This window comes from Ambystoma mexicanum, chromosome 6q, assembly GCF_040938575.1.
Source record: "Ambystoma mexicanum isolate Mex_15411 chromosome 6q, UKY_AmexF1_1, whole genome shotgun sequence".
NCBI classification, from domain to species: domain Eukaryota; kingdom Metazoa; phylum Chordata; class Amphibia; order Caudata; family Ambystomatidae; genus Ambystoma; species Ambystoma mexicanum.
This window is the reverse complement of record NC_090937.1, coordinates 302843828-302863292: the sequence shown is the minus strand read 5'-3', so window position 1 is coordinate 302863292 and position 19465 is coordinate 302843828. Positions and strand designations below refer to the sequence as shown.

The window sequence follows — 19465 nt, the reverse complement described above, 5'->3', positions numbered from 1 at the left end:
GCGTTTCTTATTTCTTTTGGGATGTTGTTCCAGGTTTTTGCGGCCAAGTAGTAGAACGAGGTGCCTCCAAGTTTTTTCTTACGGTATGGTTTTAGTTCCAAGCGGCTTTCGTTGCTTGACCTTAGGAGTCTCGTTGGCTTGTAGATTGTTATTTTCTTTTGTAGGAATTCTGCTCCTTGTCCACTGATTGCCCTATGCGTTATGCACATTGTTTTGAAGGTGATGCAATGTTTTACTGGGAGCCAGTGTAGTGTTTTTAGGGCAGGAGTGATGTGGTCTCTTCTGGATAGTTTGAGGAGTAGTCTGGCTGCTGTATTTTGGATCCCTTTTAGTTTCTTCAGGAGGTATTCTAGTATTCTGAGGTAGAGGCTCGTTGCATAGTCGATTTTTGACATGATGATGGCGACGATAGTGAGTGTTTTGTGTGTGAAGGAGAGGAAAGGTCGGTTTCTTCCTGCCGTGTGGAGGAGGAAAAAACATTTGACTGTTGTATTTATTTGTGGTTCTAAGGTTAGGGTGTTGTCCATCAGGACCCCCAGATTTTTTACTACCTTAGATGGGGATGGTGCAGTTCCCATCTCTGTTGGCCACGGGATGGCAATATCGTTCTCTTGGTCTTTGGATATTATCATGATTTCTGTCTTTCCTGGGTTGATTTTCAGGTTGTTGGCATTCATCCAGTCAAAGACTTCTTTTAGACAGTCGATTAGGGTTGAATGATCGTCTTGGTTGTCTTTGATTTTGTAGATGATTTGAGTATGATCTGTGTAGTTGTAGCATGTAATGTTGTATTTTTTGAAGATTCTGATAACTGGAGTCTGGTAGATGTTGAAGTACAGTGGTGATAGTGAGGATCCTTGTGGTACTCCACAGTCGTTAACTCGTGGGGTAGATTTGAAGGGTTTGATCCATACGGTTTCTGTTCTGTCTGCTAGGAATGATTTAGTGCAGAGTAGTGCTGTGTCTGATAGGCCTATGTCTTTTAGTCTTTTGGTTAGGGTGTCATGGCTGTGTCGAAGGCTGCTCAGAGGTCGAGCAGAATTAGGGCTGAGGTTGTGTTTAAGTCTGCGTTAGTTTTTAGGTTGTCCCAGATGGATAGTAGTGCCGTTTCCTTTCCTCTTGCGGGTCTGAAACAGACTTGAGCTTGGTCTAGCAGGTGGTGTTCTTCTACGTGTCCTTGGGTTAGTTTATATACGTAGGTTTCCTGGAGTTTTGCCGGGTAGGGAATGTTTGAGATCGGCCTGTAGTTGGAGAAGTCTTCTACGTCGCCACTTGTGTTTTTCAGAAGTGTTTTGATATATGCTGATTTGAAGGTCCTAGGTACAGTTCCTGTTAGTGATCGATTTAGAAGGTTTCTGTAATATACTGCTAATGTTCGTTGTGCGAGGATTGATTTGTAGATGTCCGGGGGACAGGGATCCATGGTTGATCCAGCTTTCTTGTTGCGTTTTACCAGCATTGCGAATGCCTCTGCTGATATTTCAGGATAGTTTTTGAGTTTGTGCTGTGGTTCCGTGTTCTGTTTGTTTGGTTGTATGTTGTGGTTGGTCGGTCTGTTTTGTATGGTTTGTCTGATGTCATTGATTTTTTTTCTTGAAGTGGTCTGCAAGGTCGTTGCATAGTTTCTCTGAGGGAGGTGGGGTGTTATCGCAGCCTGGTGGGTTTCTCATCTGTTTAATGATGTTAAACATTTCTTTTTGTGTGTTGGTGGTATTGGTGATTCTGTCATAATGCCGTCTCTTAGGCTTTTGAATTTCTTTCTTGTATGCACAGATTTGTTTCTGGAATAGAGTTTTTTTTATGTCTGGGTTGTATTCTTTCCTCCATTGCAGTTCCATCTTTTTGTTTTCCTTTTTCATGGTGCTTAATAGTGGGGTGAACCAGTTTGCCATTGCTCTTTTTTTTTTGATGGGGTGAATGCTTTTTCTGGGGCGATCATGCCAATTGTGTCTGCAATCTATTTGTGCAGTAGCTCCGCTTTCCCGTATAGGTCAGCTAGCTCTAGTTCTGTGGTTGAGGGCTTGGTTAACTACAGTTGTTCAAATAGGTTGCTTTCTTTGACATGTTTCCAGTTTATTTTTGTGGTGGTTGAGAGTTTAGGAGGTTGGATGCAGAGTTGAGCAGGCATAGTGATCACTAATGGGATGATGAGATGGTCGCTCCACAGTATTGGTGGTGCCGTGGTGATGTTTTTCCTTGGCGAAGACTGTGTCAAGGGTGTGTCCTGCCGAGTGTGTTGCCCCTTTGACTAGTTGTAGTAGTTTCATGGTAGTGAGTTGTTCAATCAGTGAGTTTTGGGAGTTGGCGTGACTGTCTTCAGGCCAGATGTTGAAGTCCCCCAGGATGATTAGGTGTTCGTGGTTGATGGCTATGTTGGTGATGGCTTCTATGAAGTTGTCGACGAAGGTTGCGTCATATATCGGTGGTCTGTACACCAGGATGAATGTGATGTTGGTTTTTGGGCTTGCTGTTAAGTGTATTACCATGGTTTCGCAGTTGATGTTGAGCGGTTCGTTCAATATGAATGGGATAAGTTACTTTAGTGTTACTTTGTGTTCAAGTGGATAGATACATAGATTAACGCACGTAGCAAGCTAATATGCCAAAGCCGCCATATAAAACAAACACGATCCAGATATGGTGTGCTACGAAGTGCCTAGAAACGGAGTGACAAGTAGCTTCATAATACACATTTGAGGATGGGGACCCGTCACGAAGAACTCATTGTGAAGAAGAGACCGTTATTAAACATGCATGCAGAGATACATAGATGGGGAATGTATAAATCTACATGTACTGTGCTTTACACATTTATTAAAACACTGCAGCCAGGAGTTTGTAAGATGAATTCTGAGTGTTTGGGAAAAACTCCTTTTGCAGGATTGGAGGACAGAGGAGAAGTAATGATTACCCAAGCTTGTTTTCTCAGGATGTGCACTGTGTACTGAAATGGTAGTTATTTGGATTAGAATGTTCTGGGACTCCAGTAAAGCCATGGTGGATGATATGGTTATCGTCAGTTCAAACCATGTGCAAATTACGTTCAGGGTTAAAGGGCTCAGGCCAGCTGTGACTTGTAATGAAGTCATAACTTACCACGGACAAATCCCAAAAAGGGATGTCATATGAATATGATCTGAAGATGGCAGTTATGATAATGGAGACCAATGAGAATGGGAGGATTGGCGAAAGATCGGATTTCTTTTGTATAGGTTTTGTCCAATCACATGTGGGGGGTGGATTGTAATAAAATATATGGGAGTGGTTTAACTGTCAACTTAAGTGGTTCTCTGAGACTCAGGTTAGTTTGACTCTACAGCGTCATCTACCGCCTCACCAGACGATTGTACAATGCCATTGTCCCCACAGGCCATCCCCACCCCTCTGGTCCCGTGAGGTTCCCTTGTGCCCCCACCCACTTCTCACACACACGTGTTGCCTGTTTTGCTTGATTCTTCCACCCTGTCCCCCGCCCCCTCTCCAGCCTACTTCTGCAGGAGTCCGTCCTGATGCATTCTGGCTTCACCCTCACCGTCTTGTGGCCAATGCTCGATTTGACTTTTATGGACTTCATTGGTTCATGGCGCGTCACCCTTTCTCAACTCTCATGCTGGACTTCCTTTGCATCTTGTACTCATGGTGGCCCTGAATCATGCTGTTCCCATCTTCATCTTGTATCCTGGCTTGCAACATTGGGTGTTACTACCGACTTCTGCAATTGTATTCACTCTCCCCTCTTGCTTCTTCACTCTTTTTGACTGTTTACTCTGTTCTCTCCTCCTCTCCTCCCCTCTTCCCCTTACTTTCTTCTATGTACTTACTCTATCAGAATTGTCCCTGGAACTAGTATGATAGCAACCTCATCTGTCTCCTCCCCCTATCCGCTTACTTGTTTTTTTTCCCTCATCCCCCCCCACCCCCAGCACTATCTGAAATGTCGTCAGGCCTAGTACGGTAGTTGCCTGCCCGTTTCCATTTCCTTGCCACTCTCCCTCTCATGTCTTAGCTCTTGCACTATCTGAAATGTCGTCAGGTCGAGTACGATAGTTAATGTCATATCCTTACTGTACATGGCCTTTAAGAATGTCATTGTATTTTCCCCTTGTTCCCTCCTTTGCCTTGAAGCGCTTTGAAACACATTGTGTATAGGCGCTATATAAATAAACGATAATATCATATGCAATAAACTTGCTTTAAGTGCACTCACTTCTAAAGTGTTGGGTCTGCTTCGGGTTAAGGTGACTAAAGGCCCATCCGCACAATGGAAAGGATAGACACTAGAATGTTGGGGCAGAGCACATACCAGACATTATTGCCCCGTCTGTTGATTAAAGTGGAGAGGGTCTTCATGGGTGCAACGCAGGCAGAGCATGGTGAATGAGCCAGAATAAGCGCCACAATGGACTGACTTACAGAGACCTGTTGAGACAAGAGGCAGCAGTGGAGCAGGGCTGAGAGCAAACAAGATTGTGGAGAGCAGTGCCCAGCAGGGCAAAGGTATGGAGGAAGCAGAGAGCAGTAGGCGAGTGGGAAGACAAGCCGAGAAGGAAGATGGTCAACAGTGCTGATCAGCAGAGCAGAGAACACAGTCAGGATTCAGACCCTTTTTCAAATGGATCTTTTTACATGAAAGTGGCAAATGTGGTAGTACAACGCTAAATGAAGGGGGTTAAGGAATACACAAGCAAAAAATTCCAACTAAAGGAGGTAGGAGGCCCGAGAAAGGGTTTAGATCCTCCACATGGGCTTAAGGCCCTTGTTGGCTGTGTACCTTTAATCCCCGGTAATTAACACTACATTTATTTATTGGTTATTTATATAGTGCGCCTATACAGCAAATGGTGTTTCAAGGCATAACAAGATAAGGGGCGCCGGGGTAGGGGGTGGGGGTGAAAACGGGGATGAAGAAAACAAAATGGTCCTACTAGACCTTTTGTCATAGCGGGGGTTGGGCCCATGGGTTAGGTGAATGCCAATGGTAGGCCAGGTGGACAAGTGCCAGGGGACTGCAGAGAGTGCAGGGGAAAGAACGTGCTAGGAACAGTGCTGGGTGGGCTCAATGGGTGGGAATCACGGCACGGCTGCTGCCAACGCCCCACGCCTGGGGCTGCTGTGACCCCCATCCCCTAGGGAAGAACCACGGCGGACGGACATCTGCAACGCGCTGGGCGGCCAGACACCTGCAACGCGGGGACATCCACCCTACGCTGAGGGACCGGGCAGCACAAACTGGGACGAGGCACGGAGCTGGAACCCCTCCACCCTCCGCCCTCATCAGCGAGACTGCAACAACTGGGGTTGAGTCGCGACGCGGACACAGGCAACTCGAACGGCACCAACAAGGTACGTGCAACCTCCCCCCCAACCCTGCGAATTGCGGGACAGCAACCTGCACAAAGGAGGCGGCACACCCTCTCCCACAATATAACACAAGATCCACCCTGGGGGTGGAACAGAACTGAACGACGGGGACCGGGGACGCTCTCCTCCCCCACCAGTATAAGCACCCTGTACCGGTGACAACGCCTGCAGCTTCACCCCCACGCTGTGAAATTGTTCAAAGGCCCAGAGGACTGGCTACAAGGCGGCATCTTTGGGGCACGGCCGTTGGAGGGACGAAGGCCCTTGATGCAGGGCTCATAGCCCCACATCCACAAACCGCTGGACACAACCCACAAAGGGGGTATAACTCCTGGTTACATCACGCATTGAGTTACCCCCCAAATTTTACTGGACCATCCCAGACTAGGGATCCTGGGCACCATCAACGCTAGGAGACCACGTCGCCACCCTACAATCAACGGTCTCTGAGGAGATACTACTCATACGGTGGTGCATGCAGCGAGGTGTCGGTGGCCACCGCCGGAGGCTGCGGCCCTATACACGTCACTCATGAATAACACATCGAGGCTGTGGGCACGGCCTTTACGTGTGCGTACCTACAGACACCACCCCAGTGGACCCCTGACCCTCCAACAAGCACACCGGACCAACCAGAGCAAGGGATTTGCTCCCAGGGACCTAAATAGCCCTGCCGGTGCTCTGGAACAGAGACAGAGTTGCGAAAAATAGACGCCCGACAAGCCCACCCCAACCTGGTCTCCACGACAACCCCCTAAGGGGCATCAACACGATCCACCCGGACCTAAAACCTCACACAAATTACTGGCTCTGCGATGGGTAAGGACAAGGCCAAGAGGCAAACCCTGCCGAGCAAAATTGACCTTGACACAGTGGAGGCCCCCTCTCGCCAGGAGATACAAAACCTGGCGGAAGCGGTAAGCAGGGAAGAGACTCAGGACCCCCAACTCTCCCTGAGCAACTTAATGAAGGCAATTGGAGACTCGAGAACATCACTGGAACTCAAAATAGGCGGAGTCTCCACGGAAGTATCTCTCCTACGTCAAGATCGCTGAAACCTATCATCCAGGGTCAGAGAAGCAGAACAAAGAGCGTCGGACACAGAAGACAACATTCGCCAGTTGGAACAACAACTTGCCATAATTGCCCAGAAAGTCAACCAACTTGAATACTGCGCCGAAGACAGCGAGGGCAGGGCACGTCGCAATAACCTCAGGATTCTCGGGATCCCGGAGAAAGAGGAAGGCCCCAGTGTCGAACTTTTTCTAGAAGATTGGCTGGCTCATATCTTTTCTAGAAGATTGGCTGGCTCATATCTTTGCCCCCAAAAAACTGTCGAAATTCTTCTCTATCGAAAGAGCACATAGGGTACCCACCGGGCACCCACACCAGGAGCCCCGCCCAGAACAATAAATGCACGCCTCCTCAATTATCGGGATCGAGACGCTATCCTGCAGATGGCACGGGCCTCTGGCCCAATCACATATAACGGCTACAGAGTGGGGTTTTACCCGGACTATACCAAAGAGGTCAAAAAGGCTCACCAGTCGTTTGACTCTGTCAAGAAGAAACTTCAATCCTTGTCAATCAAGTATGCTCTCTTCTTCCCGGGGATGCTCAAGGTCCACCACGAGGGCACGACCCACCTATTCCACAACCCCAAAGAAGCATGGGAATGGCTCGAAACAAAGATCCTCAAAGAGCCCGCGGCCCGACGCTCGCCCTCCGGACCGTCCACACGAAAACCCGGGTCCGGGCAGCGCTCGCCATCCCTCACTCAGGTGGGCCCGGAAACCGAATCACCACAGCGTCCCACCAAAAATACCACAGAGAACGGATGAGGTCTCTGGGCATCACAGAACCAAACTCGCTACGTGACATCACGGAAACTACACTCTAGCGGCCGCCGCCGTCCAGGCATCGCAGTCTCAAGCGCAGTCCGGGTGACCCAGCAGAAGTTACTACCCTAGTTCGGGTCATCCCGAGGAAGTTTTCTAAGTTATAAGTTCAATGTTTGGGCGACAGAGGCTCCCAGTTTTTGGGTGGGGGGGAGGGGGAGTACAGGGTGGGTGGAGTTTTATGGATATAATTAATCAGATTCACAGGATGAGAAGGCAAGACACTGACACATGCTGGCAAAAGAACCAAAACACTGTCTACGAGCAGGGCCAAGGACACCCGAACCACTCCGGCATCGGCCGCTACACAGAATTACGGGACAAGAAGGCACGATAATGACAACGCTGGCAAGGAAATCAAGCACCGTCCACGGGCAAGACCGTTGACACACTTATCATCCTGTTTGCATGTACACCACTACGAGACGACCCCATGGACGTCTCCCCCGGAAAAAACGTCACTACACATCTCCGGAAAATACGCAACCGCCATTGATCCTTCCAGATGCCCCGACAAGAGACACACGCAGATAGAATGAACTCCAACAGGGTAACCATACTGTCCTGGAATGTTAACGGCCTCAGCTCCAGCATAAAGCGAAGATTGGTGCTCCAGTACCTTAACCGATACTCGCCGGACATCGCTCTCTTAAATGAAACACATTTGGTAGGCACGAGCACCAACTTTTTCAAAAGATCCAACTACTCGCACACCTACCATGCCGGATTCACGAAAGGTGCCAGGGGCACGATGATACTCGTCCATAAGCGTGTCCCCCTGCAGGTTAGGAAGGTCAAAACCGACCCCGGGGCCGGTACGTAATGGTATTAGCCAACATCTGGGGTGAGAAATGGGGCCTTGCAGCTTGCCCCCTCCCCACCCCACGAAAGAACTGCTCTCCAAGCTACAGAGCTTACTCCTGGAGGAAGAGGCCGATATCTGGGTGATTGGTGGGGACTTCAACGAAGTGATGGATACTGCGGTCGATAGATCTCATAGGAGATCTGGAAGCCGCCCTGCCTCAACATCACTTGCCGTGTTCGCTCTAGCCCTGGGATTGGTGGACACATGGCGCTCACTTCACAATGAAGAGGCTGGCTTTTCTTTCTTCTCTGGTGTCCACAAGTCGCTCTCCAGGATTGATTACGCCTTCACCCCCCGCAGCATAAATCAGACTCCTTGACACGGAATTCCTCACAAGGGAAATTTCGGACCACTCTCCGCTGCTCCTAACTATGAAGAATTCCAACCGATGTCCGGATCGTAACTGGCGCCTAAACACATACCGCCTCAGTCTCCCTGAAATTGCAGAGGAGCTGGAAAAAAAGACAACAGAATATTTGGAGATCAACGAAGGCTCAGTGGACTGTCCTATCTCGATCTGGGAGGCGTACAAGACCGTCCTCCGGGGGGAGGCTTTCTCGGCGGTTTCCGCCCACCAACAACGACAAGTCCTGAGGATTAGAGAAGCAGAAGCACAAGTCGCAGAGTCTGAACGACGAATCCTAGAACACAACAACCAAGAAGCAAAAGAGGCGCTGCTCACGGCACAAGAAACCCATAGCAACCTGTTTCTAGATAACGCACGATCAGCCCATCAACTAGTCCGGAGCCAAATTTATGAAGGAGGCGACAAAGCAAATAAGACCCTGGCCTGGTTGGAGAGACGCGAACAAAGCAGGGGACATGTACGGGCCATCAAATCTCCGGATGGAACATTGTTGACTGAAGACTCTGATATTGTTGAAGCATTCGCCGCCTACTACAGGAATCTTTATACCCCACCCACCGAGAGCTCGCCATACGAACCCTCACGCTACCTCGACCGGATTGAGATCCCAAAACTCTCACAGCGCCAATCAGACCTCCTGAACGCTGAAATCACTGACACCGAAGTGCAAGAGGCGCTTGCACAGCTCCAACACGGGAAAACTCCGAGTCCCAATGGGTTCCCTACAGAGACATGGAAATGCCTCGGTGGTATACTATCTACCCATATGCACCGTATGTTCCTACACGGCAAAGAACTAGGAGCTCTCCCCCCGGACCTCAGGAAGGCATGCATAGTAGTCATATATAAGCCTGCGAAACCTCCGGAGGAATGTGCCTCCTATCGCCCCATATCCCTGATTAATGGCGAAGCCAAGGTCCTCACCAAAACACTCGCTAATAGATTATTGCAGGTAATAGAGACTCTCGTCCTCCCAGACCAATGTAGATTTATGCCCAACAAATCCACTCACATGAACCTATGCAGAATCCAACTGGCGATGAGCAGAGCTAAAGAGATACCAGCCTCACTAGCCCTCCTGGTGGTGGACTTTGAAAAAGCATTCGACTCTGTAGGGTGGGATGCACTGTGGGCAATCATGGCTCGGATGAACCTGGGGCAAACATTTATATCATGGGTTAAACTCCTCTATGCATCCCTGGAGGCCACAGTAAGGGTGAATGGCAGGTCCTCTAAATCATTTGCCTTGGGTCGAGGTACAAGGCAGGGATGCCCGTTGCCCCCACTTCTTTTCCTCCTGGCACTGGCAATTGAACTTAGAACTAACACCAACTGGACTGGTTTTGCTTGGCCGGGAAAGGGGGGGGGGTCGAGGGGGGGTGGTGACCACCTGTCACTCTATGCAGATGACCTCATATACCTCAGTAACCCGAGCATTTCATGCCCGGCTGTCTCCCTCATCCTTAGGGAGTATCAGCGGTTTGCAGGCCTGAAGGTGAATGAAGCCAAAACCATTTACTTCCCGATCCAGTGGCGAGTCTGCGATCCCGGAGACCTGCCCATACCATGTCTCTATTAGGGAATTCAAATACCTGGGCATACGGCTAGATCCGACACTTGAAGGGTTCCTCCAGCTTAACCTACAACCAGTAATTGAGCGATTCAATAGAGATACCTCCCACTGGCAATCACTCCCCCCATCGCTAATGGGTAGAGCCGCTTTATTTAAGACGATGACCCTCCCCAGAATGCTGTACATTCTCCAAAATGCCCAATTTATTATCCCCCGAGAAACTTTCGCAATTACTGACAGAAACCTCTGCATGCTGCTATGGGATGGGAAACAATCCAGAATTGCCCTCGATACGCTCCAGAGATCAGTATGGGAGGGAGGCATCTGTTTACCCTGCATACGCACCTATTACCTTGCGACACAGATCGGGGTAGTAAACGACTGGATGCAAGCAGACCCCACACTACCACACATTCGTATTGAACTAGAGATCATGGCCCCGTTAACCCTGCTGCAGATCCTGTACCCCACCCATAACCAACTCCCGCCTGGCGAGATGCACACAAACTAATCGGCTGGAAAGGAAAGCCGACACTATCCCAACCCATATGGCACAACGCGCTCCTTCCGGAAATAGTGAAAATGGGCTCTTTTGGTCACTGGCTCGCAAAAGGAATACACACACTAGCACATGTGATACAAGGGGGTCACCTCCTGGACTTTGAGACAATGCAAGAGCAATTTGACCTGGCACCCATGGACCGGTTTCGACATGCGCAGCTTGCCCACGCCATTCGCACCCAATTCCCTGACACGACAAACATACCCCCCTGCTCTCCCATTGAGACCAATATCCTCCCGCAACGCATCTCCTCTAAGGTTACCTCCACTCTTTACCAGGCCCTTAACTCCTTCGGGGCCACGCAGCTTGATGGGCTCAAAGCAAAGTGGGAAAGCGATGTAGGCCAACTGGAACCAGAAGACTGGGTAGATGCGTTACTGTCCCCTAGAGAAATCGGTATAGAATCGAATCTGAGACTAATACAATTGAGAATCCTTCATCGCTCATATCGCTCATGTACCGCAATGGCCAGATTTGGGGGGAAGGGGGGGCGGAGTAGAGGACGAGACATGCATCAGATGCAACGCTGAACCTGCTACCTTCTACCATATGATATGGGACTGCCGGGTGTTACAGGCCTTCTGGGAGAACTGTATTAACGTGATCTCTGTTGCCCTGGCGACGCCAATCCCTAGGGATCCCAAAATGGTACTCTTAGGCATCTGGGGGGGGGAAGTAGACCTGTCTAAATATGGGAAAATGTTTCTGACACTTGCGTTGGGGGCAGGCAAAAGACTTATTGTGGCTAAATGGGGCTCTGCCGATCCGCTGTGCATGAACCACTGGACTAACGAATTAGACAGATGCGCAGCCTCAGAACGACAGATCTATAACGCGCGGGGTTGCCCCCGCAAATTCGAAAAAATATGGGGCAAATGGCTGGATGCTCATTGAAATCCGCTGGTAGAAGTCGAACAGTGCCACTGTTAACATTGGTTACCTGCCTTGTCTCACAACTGTCTCACGGTTCGCTTTAGATACTGCCTGCATCTGTTATATGCCTATGATTCATGTTTGATTTTATGATTGTTTTGTCTAAAACTAAACAGAGTTATATATAAAAAAAAAAAAAACTAAGATTTGTGAAAGCAAGAAGTATTGCATGGAAGTATCCCCCTTGTCATTTGGAGTCTGAGCCCAGCAGAGGGAGATCCAGGGTTGGAAAAAAAAAGGGGGCGGGGGGGGAACTGTCTTGTTACGTAGTTATGTGTTCTGAAGGGTCAGCGCCCAGAAGAAAGGAACCCAGAGACGAAGCCATCACATAAAGCGTTCGTAGAACAGAATGTTTGCGTTTGTTTGTTGAGAGCATCAGGCCTCGATGCCGAGACTTAACCATCGAAGAACCCGATAGCTGATACGGAACTGTTAGGTCGTGCTGTGCTCCAAAGTCCCACCTTGTCCCATGCTAAAAACATGGGGGAAGGGAGACCTCAAGGCAATCACATCCTGACTTTGTTTTTAATACCCGACCCCACAGTCTTTGTGTGATTAGTTGGAAGGATTTGGCAATAGGTTTTTCTTAGTATAGGCTCTTATTTTGACGCCACTAGGACTGTCTTATTTTTCATTTGATGGTCGACGTTTGCTCCCATCTTAGATTTAGTTTTACTATAGGCGTTTTCCACCCTGCATTTATTGTTCAATAAACACCCTTGAACTGTGATCACGTGTGTCTGTCTTTACTGTTGCCACCATGAGTTCCTTATAATAGCCAAAGAGTTTTTCAGGAGGTAGCAGTGTCGATAGACCCCTATATTCCTCACTATTGCCAGTTTACGTTTGTCCTCCAAAGTTAGAAACCGATCCGTTGGTAACTACTTTGTTGGCAGTTCAGTCGGGGATGCCTGGGGCTCTAAAACCTCTCTCCTGTGCCCCAGGTGTGAGGGGGCGAGCTGATCCTGTTCAATATCGGCAGATTCATATACCGACAGATCCAAGAGCTATTGATCTATCAGAACAACGGCCCCATTTGGATTGATCTTTGCGTTAGCTCCCGCCTCACTATTTTGGTCTAATAGGCAGGCTGCAGTTTCTTTCCCCTTTTTGGTTTGGCCATCTTCTGATTCCAGTGAAGGATTTTTTAGGTTTCTAATAAAGCCTTGGGCTCCATTAGATATAGATAGTTTTTTCGTTGGCATGTTCTAAGGTTTTTTCTGTTGTGCTTGCACAGAGGGTAAATTGTTTCTAGCCATCCTCTTTTTCTTTCTCCTTGAATGGAAGATTTCATACGTATGTTCCTCTTCGACAGGCAAAGTATCAGAGATTAGCCCTTCACCAACAGTTCAGCAGAGCTGGCGAGTCGGAGAAGACAGATAGTAAAACTGAACTGTGCTGGGCCCAAGTTTGCAGGCAGCAACCATGCTGAACTAAGGACTTGTGTAATTTAACTTTAAAGAAACCACAGTAAAGGTTCAGAACCAGAGTGGTCAGGCGTCCACAGAGGTTGCGTTTTGTGGAAACTACAAAGACCAAGAGGCCTTAGAAGAGGCTAGTGTGAAGCGTTAAAGGAATAGTGCAATAAAAAATATTATTGTCCCGAGAGTTCAGGCATGTGTTTTTAAGTATACGTTGACCGAGCATACAAACATTTCCTATGTACCTTGCCGTAGTTTTCCTCACTTTTACACATGCAAAATCAGGCAGCAGGGTGCAGCCATCATGTGCTAATCTTATCCGTTGCTGCATCGCCCTAAGGTGACCTGCCCTGGCGGCACTAAATTATATCCCCCGCCCCTGAGGCTGACATCACTAGATGCGCAAGGCCCATTTAACAATGCCAATGCATGTCTTGTGTCAACGTTATTATCTGTGCTCCAGCTAATGACACGTCTCCATGGAAATAGCAGGACGCCTCTTTCCTCAAAAAGTATAAACAGACCGCTTCTCAGCAGACATCAGATTTGCTTTTCCAATCGTTTCACCAGCTTTTTTTGTGCATCCTGTGGCTCGTTTCTGCTCTGTTCAGCTATCTTCGTTGCTCGTAGCCCTTGAAAACAGGTACTAGTACTATCATTACTATCTATTTTAATTTTGTCGCATAATGGCAACAATACAGCCCTACCAGTACAAGCCAGAGTATTCTAAGGCGGAATTACTCGAAAGAGAAAGACGCAGAAACGATGGGGCTTTGGACGACAGTTGGGAGGACGAATCACCAGATTAAGAGCCTGAGCCTAGTCGCATGGACGACATCTCCACCTGGTGTACCTGCAATCAGTGCGAGGTAATGCCAACCGAGGTGGAGAACTGCTGCTGCCAAGAAAACTCTTGATGCTTGTCCTACATATCGAAAGACGAGATCCGGCCGCAATGCGTTACTGAGCTATGATGGTGCTTATGCACAAACTTCGTGCAACAGTTTGCCCTTGCAATCGAAGTAATGCGTACGAGTACACTAGATGTGATGTCACTTAAGCCACTAAAATTTCATGTTTTTCTCCTATATTGTCTTAACTTTGATCTATCGATGCCAAATGAATGTAGTCTGGCAAGTCAATAAATCTCTTGCGATTTGGGGAAATCATAACAGTCATCTTATGTGTCTTGCGCGTACAACCAAGAAACAATATTTCTCTGTGTCCCAAATGTAATGGCACGCATAGTAGTTCACTTTTGTAATGTGTCTACACTTTAAAGCCCAAGTTGTTTGATCTGTGAAGTAAGATTTGTACTGGCATCAATGCCAAAGGATACAAGATAGCATTTTCAACTAAGGTTTCATACACTTACCTTGTTAATTTAAATACAGTGTGTATCTTTCTTTTCCACAGGTGGTATAGGCTGGTGGCCTATCGTGCATTTATATGGTGGCTTCATGGGAGACCTGGACACTGCGTTCGACGAGTAATACCCGGCTGTGTCGTTGGTGCCATTAGAGACACATTCCCCAGTGACAGCGGTCAGTACAGGGGATTTTCCCACACTCTGCTGCAACCCGAAGTATATAATGTGTAGTACATTTGTGCCATAAACATCAGCAACAAAATAAAACACAACTGAACTTTTATGAATGGTTGTTTCAATTTTTCAGTGAATCAAGGACACACTCACTTGCCCTAGCAGGGCTGACTGGGTGGGAATGGCCGAGGGGCCAAACACAACGTACACTTCAGCGGTATCTTCCACGCAGGGGCCATTGTACACATGGCCTAGCCAGACCCAGTGTCTCCAGGCAGGCTCACCTGAAGCAGACCGCGCCCCTGCAATCCACATAAGTGTGTCTCCATTCAGCAGTGTCCAGCCCTTTCCTGCATGCCTCTTGGCCGTCCATCCCCCCTACCCAATCAATGGCAGTTCACATCTGTGGCCGTGCCCTCCCAAGGGCGCTCTCAGGGTGGGAACAGCCGAGGTGCCAAACACCATGTACACTTCAAAAGGCATCTTCCGCGCAAGGGCCATTGTACACATGGCCTCCCCAGATCCAGTGTATCCAGGCAGGCTTCCCTGAAGCAGGCCACGCCACTACTATCCACATAAAACCACGCCATATACATGTCACTCATTCACATACACACCCACTTTTCTAATTCTTTATAAACCCCTTGATATTTATTGTGAAAACATCCCTGAGCACTGCAGGTCAACTCGTGATCGCGCTACCTGTTCTCCTGCTACTAACCACCCTGCTTGCTGAATTTGTTTGTTGGTCAAGGTAAGGGCAGGAAAGTAGAGCCCAAGACGTCTTGGGGGACTTGAGGAGTGATTGATTCCGCATCTGCAGACTGAACTTAATATGTACGACGAATCGCAGTACACAAAGCAGCATTGACTCAAAACGTCTCTATTCATGAACACGCTGCGTCAGGTCTACGAATGTGTCCCCTAAATTCCCTAGAACAGAACTAGTCATACTTCCTGTTGACACGGGATGTGAACAGATCCACTTGAGGGGTTCCGCAAAGGGCGAAGATCTCTTGAAGGACTCCCTGAGCTAGCACCCACTTGTGGGAGACATTGCTCTGCCTGCTCAGAGCATCCGCTGCCGTGTTTTCCTCTCCGGCCAGATGAACTGCCGACGAGAGATTTCTTCTTGCAGTGTCCAAAACCAGAGCTGCATCACCTCTCTGCACAGTGGTAGCCCCCTCTCTTGTTGAAGTAATGCAAGGCACTGTGTTGTCCATCATTATACGGACACTCCTTCCCCATAGAGAGGGCAGAAAGGCCATCAGCGCTAGTCTGATTGCCCTCAGCTCTAAAATGTTGATATGCAGTTTGAACTCCAACAGAGCAGCGTCCGCTGATCGTCAAACCGTTGGTGTTAACCCCACCCCCCAAACCCGAGGGAGGTGTCTAACTACTGTAGTCTCGGCCACAGCTGCCAAAAGGGTTCCCCCTTCAATACTTTTTCCATGACAGCACAACACATTAGATCCTGTGCAACCCTGCACAGGATCCATACTAGATCAGTCATCCGGCCGGAAAACTGTGACCACTGAGTCCCAAGAGCAGACTGAAGGGACCTCATGCTCCGGCGGGCCTCTGTCATGGTATAAATGCAGGATGGCAGAAGACCGAGCAACCTCAAAAAAGCAAAGGCCGAAAGATTTGGGGCACACTGAAATTTGTTTACCATCTGCAATATGTGGCTAGCCCAAACCTCGGGTGGCTAAGCTTTACCAGAGGAAGAGTCCAGGACTGGTCCGATGAAGTGCAGCTTTTAAACAAAACAAAAATATGTATTGTAACTTTTAGTTTATTACATTACTTTCATTTCAATTCATTTCCAAGTCCATAAATATTTGCCAACCCCCCTTTTAAACAGTAAATCAAGAGTAGCAGAATCCAGACTTCGTTAGAAAGATTTCCTTACTCGACTGTCAAAACCTTGTCCAAGTAATCAATCACAGCACACGTTAACTTAAAGTTATTGCCTGCTAGTAAAAAAACACAAATGCTTCATGTTTTCAGATTTCAGCCAGTGAATACATTGCATTTACCCCTTTAAAAAAAACGTTCTGTCATCCTTCATCTCAATACAATACCAAACTTTGCGAAGCAATGTATTTGTGTCAACGCCTGTCTTCTAATGGTTGGCAAAGCGACTAAAACGAAACGGAAAGATTAGAACTCGGAATGAATGTGTCTTCAACACCAGGAAACCTCAAAAGATCACGAGTGAAATGGGATTGTCGTTTCAGCAAGACGTGGCAAACCTACATCAACTTCACTCACGTACCACATGTAAATAACAAATGTACGGCACACCCAATGCATGCAAGTGTTTTGGATCTTCCTGTGATCACGTACATTCGTTGACAAAAATGCGTCACAACCTGTATTAAAAATGTATCGAATCTCATGTTTTACAGTGGTGGCTATATGATCAACTGACCAAGAAGATGATGGAGTGACACTGATCTTGTGGCCAATGGCATTGGTGTGAGAGTTTCAAGAGGAGAAGTTTGGTCCACCAAAGACTAACGCAGTGATGTTAAATGCGATGAGAATCTCTAGTAAGACATATTTTCCCTGCCAACAGCACAGAGCTGGGCATCAACACACTGTGTGGAAGTGCAGTCAGTGTGTATGGATTGATGGTGGGAGTATGCTGCAGGATTGCATCACCATATTGGAGGGCGGAGAAGGGTCACTCGTGGTCAGACACGGGAATCCCGGGGCGGAACGGCGCTGCCCCCTGCCTTCAGCAATGAGGGCGCCTCCTTCCCGTGAGTTGACCGCTCGCTTGGGGATACTAGACAAGCACGGTCAGTAGCGGAGGGGTGATCGGGGTAGGCAGGTTTGATAAGGACAGGGAACGGCTGACTCACCTCAGAAACCTCTTCTTCCTCCTCTTCAGGCTCTTCCTCACGCTCGCTGCTGGGTTCACTGCCACTGCTTTCGCTGCTGCTGGTTGTGGCGGGGGCGGTGTGGGCAGTACGGCTGCGGCGCTGCTCCCCGCGCTCCTCTCGCCTTCGCCGTTTTTTCTTGAGCAAGTCACAGATCCGCGTTAGCCCAGCCCTTGGGGATCGAGGTGCCTCAACTGTCTCCGGGCAATTTACAATCGTGGTCCCCGTGGGTGTTGCTTCAACCTCCACCGTCTCCCCCAGTTGTTCCATGCTCCCCGCCACAGCACCCTGTGCCAGACGCTCGCTCCGTGCCCACTGTTCTGGTGTTGCTTCCACCGCTCTCGCGAGATCCCACAACCACTGCACCGTCGCAGAGGGACAACCCCACGTCAGGACACTCTCAGAATCCCAAGGATGCTGAGGATCAATGGGGTGGTGTGGGCATAAGTCCCCTAATGTTATTTCACTTCAGGCCTCGGGAACTACGGCCCCTTTACTTGTGAGGCTAAAGCTTGGCCGCCGTCAAACCTCCGGCTTCCGGAAACGTGCGCAGCGTCATTTGCAAGCGCCACAGGAAGTTCCGCCTCCTGTCCTGGTGTCTCTTTTTCGCACGGTAGCCCGGTTATTCATTCCGCTCCCTCGCTCTGGTACAGACTGATTGCTGCATGGGATGGAATACTGAGTTTGAGGTTAGATACCGCGTGTAAGAGACCAGGACGTACGATTGGAAAGTGAAGTATTTACAAGTGAATTGACCGCGAAGATACCCTCTGTCAGGTCGAGTTGCAGCGTGACTTCGGTTCTTGTGGAATTATAACAACGGAAGGAGGATTGGAGTACCTTTTTGGTGCCTGTGAGCTGAATAACAGAATGGTCTGAAACCTGGCAGTTTACCAGCAGCAGAGGTCAGGAATAGAAACAAGAAGACTGCTCAAGTGAAACGTTTCATTTCTAAACGAATAGCGTAGACCGGAACTCCTTGAAGCAGCATTCGTGAGATCTGTAATGCTAGTTTTTCACAGTGATGGGCCTATCTGTGGTGTGAATGAATAAACCGTTTCCGTGTCCATATTTTTTAGTACCATTAATTGTATAATGGTAGACGTGCGCCACCTTACATTGGTGTTATTTTATTTATTTATTGGATATTTGAGGCTGCCATAGTTGAGTTTGAACATTTTTAGGAGAATTCCAAATGGGGAATGAAGCAAATTCCAGTTAGGAGCCTTGTAGTATTTTTTTTTTTTTTTTTTTTTTTTTTTTTACTCGTATATAATTGCTTTAGCAATTTTTACAAGAATCTTGCAGTATTCCTTAGGAGCTAAGAAATTACAGACATAAAAGAAGGAAGAACGAACGAAGATAAGTCCAAAAGTCGAGCGGAGCGAAGGCCTGGTGGCAAGGTCGTGCCCAGAAGTCAGGAGAGAAGAGGAAGAAGAAGAAGAAATGTTGCTAGATTAAGTTAATTGCCTCCATCAGGGTCTTTGGCTACACCGATGGGTCTCTGTTCAGTTCGTTCGTTTACTTTTTGGAAGGCTGCTTCCCGAATTTTTGCTGCGGCCAAGGTCAAGGGAGTCTTTTCACCTGACATTAGTCTATTCCACCAGGTGGCTTGTTCCTCTCCCTGTACGCCTACCCAGCTGGTACACCGGTTGTTGAGGAAGTCCGTCCGTATTTTTCTTAGCTCCGGGCACTCGATTAGCAGATGTCTTATTGTTTCCGGTTTGTTGGTTTCTCCACATAATCTGCAATCTTTAGGTGCGGTTTTTAGTCGGATTGCCTGTCGGGAGGAGATTTAAACGTGCTCTCATGTAGAATGCTCTTAATCTTTTATCCGGAAACTTTGTACAGTATGGTAGCGGTTTATTCAGGCTATTGAAGGTCGGTGGGAGATGTTTTGCCAGTTTATTTACATGTGCTTTTTCCAGGGTGTTTATCCAATCTTGGGCCTTCAATTTGTCTTTTACTCTTTCTGGGTTTGCTTGCAAGTCTGCTTCCGTGCATGCCACCTCCTCCAGTTTCTCTTTAGCTTGTCCACCTAGCTGTTTAAGGTG

The 19465-nt window shown here is 48.3% G+C and overlaps 1 protein-coding gene across 16 annotated transcripts in view; it reads right to left on the bottom strand.

The window, feature by feature from the left end:
* Positions 1-17960, bottom strand: part of ANKRD17 (ankyrin repeat domain 17) — a 2430147-nt gene extending 2412187 nt beyond the window's left edge. For 15 of the 16 annotated variants that reach the window (XM_069630790.1, XM_069630801.1, XM_069630795.1 and 12 more), the window contains exon 1: positions 17394-17959. In XM_069630790.1, coding sequence (XP_069486891.1) covers positions 17394-17681 — 288 coding nt within the window. In that variant the 5' untranslated portion in view covers positions 17682-17959. Of the gene's footprint in view, positions 1-17393 lie in introns of all 16 variants that reach the window. The other variant, XM_069630806.1, reaches the window with a different exon arrangement.
* Between the last annotated feature and the right edge of the window lie 1505 nt (positions 17961-19465).